At 40.9% G+C, this 5,176-nt stretch overlaps 1 protein-coding gene across 1 annotated transcript; it reads left to right on the top strand.

Annotated features, from left to right (window-relative positions):
• The first annotated feature begins 810 nt into the window (after positions 1-810).
• LOC133533489 (uncharacterized) lies at positions 811-1,785 on the top strand. The gene has a single exon (XM_061872478.1). It carries the CDS (start codon positions 811-813, stop codon positions 1,783-1,785), a length of 975 nt encoding a protein of 324 aa, XP_061728462.1.
• Positions 1,786-5,176: the final 3,391 nt, after the last annotated feature.

The raw sequence follows: 5,176 nt of genomic DNA, 5'->3' as shown, positions 1-5,176 counted from the left end.
CCTATTGACGCGTAGAAAAATAAATACTTGTTACGTAAAATATACTGCTAAAAATCAGAAATATGAATTATTTAATAAACTAATAATAATAATCTATTATTTAGTTGAGTGACAATAAGATGAAAGTTAGACGTTTCTAGTGACCAACTGAGGCAGGCCTTACAGGAAACCGCAGCCAAATAACACTAGACCCTACTCATAGTGTTGTGTTCCTGCCGGTGAGTAAGGTTGCTAGAGCTCAACGAGGGGGTGGGGGGGTTTATTTTTTATTTATTTATTTAAACTTTATTGCACAATACATAGAGTACAAATGGCGGACTTAATGCCAGAAGGCATTCTCTACCAGTCAACCATGAGCCAAACCGAGAGATCCTAATTGGTACAGGGTCAGAATACAGAGTAAAATGACAAAAAAAATATCACAAAATTATATAAAATTATACGTACATAAATAATATGATGCATAAATATAAATACATACATATATAAATATATACCCATTGTGAAACATCATGAGGACGACCTTTGAACCTTGTCAACGGGGTTGGGGTCGGCAACGCGCGCGGCTCCTCTGGAGTTGCAGGCGTACATAGGCTGCGGAGACTGGTTGCCGTCGGGCGGGCCGTATGCTTGTTTGCAACCGACGTAGTATAAAAAAAAATCAAAATGTCACCAACCTGACGCGAAAACGTCTCGTTCTGAAGTGTCAAGTGCCCCAAAAAGTATCACTCGACCTGCCTGAAACTGACCCGCGAGGAAGCAAAAGCCATACGTGGGTGTGCATCCAAATATGTTTGTCCGAGTTGCAAAATGACGAGTAAACAAGTTCGCAACGACGATACCCCCATCCGTAACACATCACAAAGTTATCCCGAGCAGGAGCAGCCTGATGACGAGCATACAGATGCCGAAGCAGACTTCTTAAACACAGCGCGTGGGCTAGCGGAGATGGCTATTCCAAGTGAAATCTCATCCACACTCACACTCACTTTGCTACAACTACAGCAAGTTTTCAGCTCGATGAAAAAAGAAATGACAGAGTTTACAGCATCGCTAAACAATACTACGGCAGACATAACCGAGTTTCGCAAAGAAATATCAGACATGAAATCGAAACTGAAGCAACTCGACTCCTACAAGACAGAAGTACAAGACCTGCGGGCAGAGGTGTCCTACCTGCGGAAAGAGCTTGCGACCATGGAGCAGCGGAAGTATCTCAAGGATGTTGAGATAACTGGACTCACTGAGACCCGCGGTGAAAATCTACAGCAGGTTGTTAACATTGTAAGCACAAAGTTGGGTGTTCAGTTGGACTCGCGCGACGTCGACGATGTGAGGCGTGTGGGCAAGAAGGCTGAGGGCGCCGCCAGTGTCCTGGAGCGGCCCAGACCTGTAGTGCTGACATTCTCTCGCCGGGCTCCACGGGACCAATTACTTCGCGCCGCGAGGGTACGCCGCGTGCTTAACACAACAGATTTGGGCATTCAAGGTAACAACCGTCCAGTCTACATCAATGAACATTTAACTAAAGAAAATAGAGTTCTCTTCAGCAAAACCCGCTCAGTAAAAAAACAACTTAACTATAAATATGCTTGGACATCCAATGGATCTATATTCCTGCGCCGATCCGAAACTAGCTCAGTTATCCATATTACCAGTGACTCAATGTTAGATAAGTTGTTAAAGAATGTGCAAACCAGTGAGGGGCGCCCTGCAACAGGTGAGAGCAGGGATACAGCAGGTTTACCTCCCACTGACCCGACTGTGAACGCCCCGTCTTTTTAGAGGAGCCTTATTTACTAGCGAGTTGCACTGTCCCTGATCTCACTTGTTGTAGTAGCCTGATACTCATTATATCATATGTGTTAAATCTTGTTATGTCTCATTACGGTTATATTTATAAGGATTATACTTGTTGTTTTGTCTTCATAAGTTTAAAAAGTATTACTATTTTTAAGGATAACCTGCCGTTGTCTCAGTCTCAGATATATATGTGTATGCTAACTTTGATGACTTCTGTTACATGCAATAGTGCAATTAAACTAAAACTAAATCTCATATTAATCCAGAAGCAGTGCTACTCTTATAATGTTACTCTTTCTGCCACTATTTACGGTCATATATTCTATACTTTCTATACTCGAAGCCACTATACTCAGTTCTCACCGATACCAAACCAAAGTAATAAATTGGAACCTCAAGTGCCTAGTTTTGAATCTGGATACCTAAACAAATTGTGTTATACTTCTCACCTTTGCAAATCCTTATGCATATTAATACTATACACTTTTACATAATGTCAGTACTTGATGTAGCTGACGATCTTGATTCAGTTTTAAATATTACTTGTCATGACCTGGACTGCCCCGAGGCCTGCACGGGTATACTTAAGCCCGCGAACTTTAAAATAATAACTTTTAACATTCGCAGCATAAATAAGAACCTAGATCCATTTCTAATATCCTTACACAGATTTCAGGCAACTTTTGACGTTATAATTTTGACTGAGTGTAGGTTACAACCGCTAACATTAATAGAACCTATTCCGGGCTATACCTCTTACTGTTCTAAGCGCAATATTAACCAAAATGGCGGGGTTGTAGCATATATAAAGAGCTCTTGGAACGCTTCCGTATGCGAACCTCCCTTCAATGAGGCTTGCTGCCTGTAAATTAGCGTTGAAAATGTCGGAAAAAAACAAATGATTCTTTCGGGAATTTATGAAATATACGTTTTTTCCGTTTTTTTCGGATTTTTAAAGAAAAAATACAATAAGTCACTACAATTTATTTAATATCATTACTATTCATTGATTTCATCATCACTATCACTATGACCATATTTCAATTGTTTCGACTATCATGTCGTCGATGTTGCCCATTTGTAGGTGTTAATTTGTTTAGCCGTTCTGGCAAAAGTCGATTGCGATCTTTAGTATGCGTCCTTCCAAATAGTGACCTATTTCTTTCTGCGGCGGCAGATGATGGAGGAATGCTCAGTAATCGGATTGCAATTTTTGAAAGCAGTTTTGTAGAGCATAAACCTTTCCACCAATTAAGGGGATTTATTTTCGTGATAGGCCAAATACACTCGTTACCCCAGAAACCTCCTTTCGATTGATACTCGGCAAATTGACCCATCATATCGCTGGTGCTTAACTCCATATTATCTGTTAATTTTGTAATATACTGCACCATTTTTAGAAACTCTTCATCAGATAATAAAGATGACTTAATAAGCGATTCTAATAGTACAAAGCAATTTATTATTGCTGGCGATATTAATATCGATATACTTTCAGATGATGTGCATAGTGCAAATATTTCAGAATATTTATGTCTCATGAATGAACACGGTTTAGCGTCAGCCATAACTAAACCCACCAGAGAACGCGCTTGCTTAGACCATATCTTTGTCAGATCCAAATTTAAAGTAGTGGGCATGGTGTGCGACACAGACATTACAGATCACAAGATGGTCGATGTTGGAATCACCTCAACGAAACCCTGGCCGGCAGTCCTAAATAGGCGCCGATCACTTACCGACTTTGATGGTGTTGCGGCTGAACTATCTGTAGTCAATTGGGCTCCGGTTTTAGAAGCTGACGATACGAATCTGGCCCTTGAATTATTTATGACAACCTTCAAATCTGTAGTTGAAAATAACACGCGGGAAGTTATTCTTAGTAGAAAAAAGTTTACGTTAAAACCATGGATGACGCCAGGGCTGCTTCGATGTGCTCGGCATCGAGACAGATTACACCTAAAGGCCAGGCAAAATCCAAATGACGAATTTTCAAAAGTAACTTACAACCGGTACAAAAATTACTTTAACAACCTTCTAAGAAAGCTAAAGCACGAATATGAACAAAGCCTTCTCTTGACCCACAACAAGGACCCCAAGAGGTTATGGAGTACGATAAGAAATATATGCAACATTCCAAAGAAACCGACTCAACACCCGGACCTAGTTGACCCTAGTGACCCCAAGCAGTCTTTGGATAAGTGCAACCACGTCTTCTCGTCGGCAGGAAAAAAGCTTGCAGATAAAATCTTTGCTCAAACTGGGGAATCTGAGGGGACTTTGGCTGCCAAAGTCAACATAGGAGAAAGTCCTTCCGAATCCTTCTTATGCATCCGACAAATGCCAGCGAAATCAAGAATATCATTTCGCAGCTCAAAACAAATAGTGCACCGGGCCTAGATGGTATGGGCAGCGACCTGATAAAATCTGTTGGTCACTTAATATTGCAACCATTAACGCATATCTATAACCTAAGTTTAGGTTCAGGTCAATTCCCAGAGCAGTGGAAGATAGCATCTATCACCCCTGTATATAAGGATGGAGCTAAGAACGAACCTAGCAACTATAGACCTATATCCCTACTTAGTGTTCTTTCGAAGATGCTGGAGAAACTAGTCAATATCAGACTCGTAAAATTCCTTGAAAGGAGCGGAGTGCTTTCGGAGAGACAATTTGGCTTTAGGGCACACAGGTCCACTGAAGATGCAATCTCACTCTTGGTCAATGTAACATCTTCAAACCTGGATAATAACATAAATTGTATCGGCGTTTTCTTGGACCTGGCCAAGGCTTTTGACACTGTGTCTAGACCAATACTTCTTAAAAAGCTTGAGAAAATGGGGATTCGGGGCGTGTCCCTGGCCTGGTTCGATAGTTATCTATCAGAAAGAAGTCAACTGGTTAAAGTGGATTGCCACAGCAGCGGTCTGGATAAAGTCGTTTTCGGGGTCCCGCAGGGGAGCGTGCTTGGGCCTACACTATTCTTAATCTACATTAACGATATTCATAAAATTTCCCTCCCCCAAGCTGAAATAATCTGCTATGCCGATGACACAGTGATTCTTTTTAAAGGCGATACTTGGGAGAGTGCTTTTGCTGCAGCAGAAAAGGGTATGAGTGACGCCGCTTGCTGGTTTCGAGATAACCTACTGACCTTAAATAGTAAAAAGACTAAATTCTTGTGTTTTCATAAATCTGCCGCTTCCAGTCCCACTAATTCTACATATCTAATCAAAATTCATAATTGCAACAATGTCAGTAACTTAGCATGTTCTTGTGAAGTCATATGTCGTTCCAACTCTATCAAATATCTTGGCTTAGTTATAGACGAAAACTTAAATTTCAAATCCCATATCAACTGTCTCTCCAATAG

The sequence above is a fragment of the Cydia pomonella genome, unplaced genomic scaffold (assembly GCF_033807575.1).
Source record: "Cydia pomonella isolate Wapato2018A unplaced genomic scaffold, ilCydPomo1 PGA_scaffold_169, whole genome shotgun sequence".
Lineage (NCBI taxonomy): Eukaryota > Metazoa > Arthropoda > Insecta > Lepidoptera > Tortricidae > Cydia > Cydia pomonella.
The sequence above is the reverse complement of the archived record's forward strand: the minus strand, read 5'-3'. Positions and strand labels throughout refer to the sequence as shown.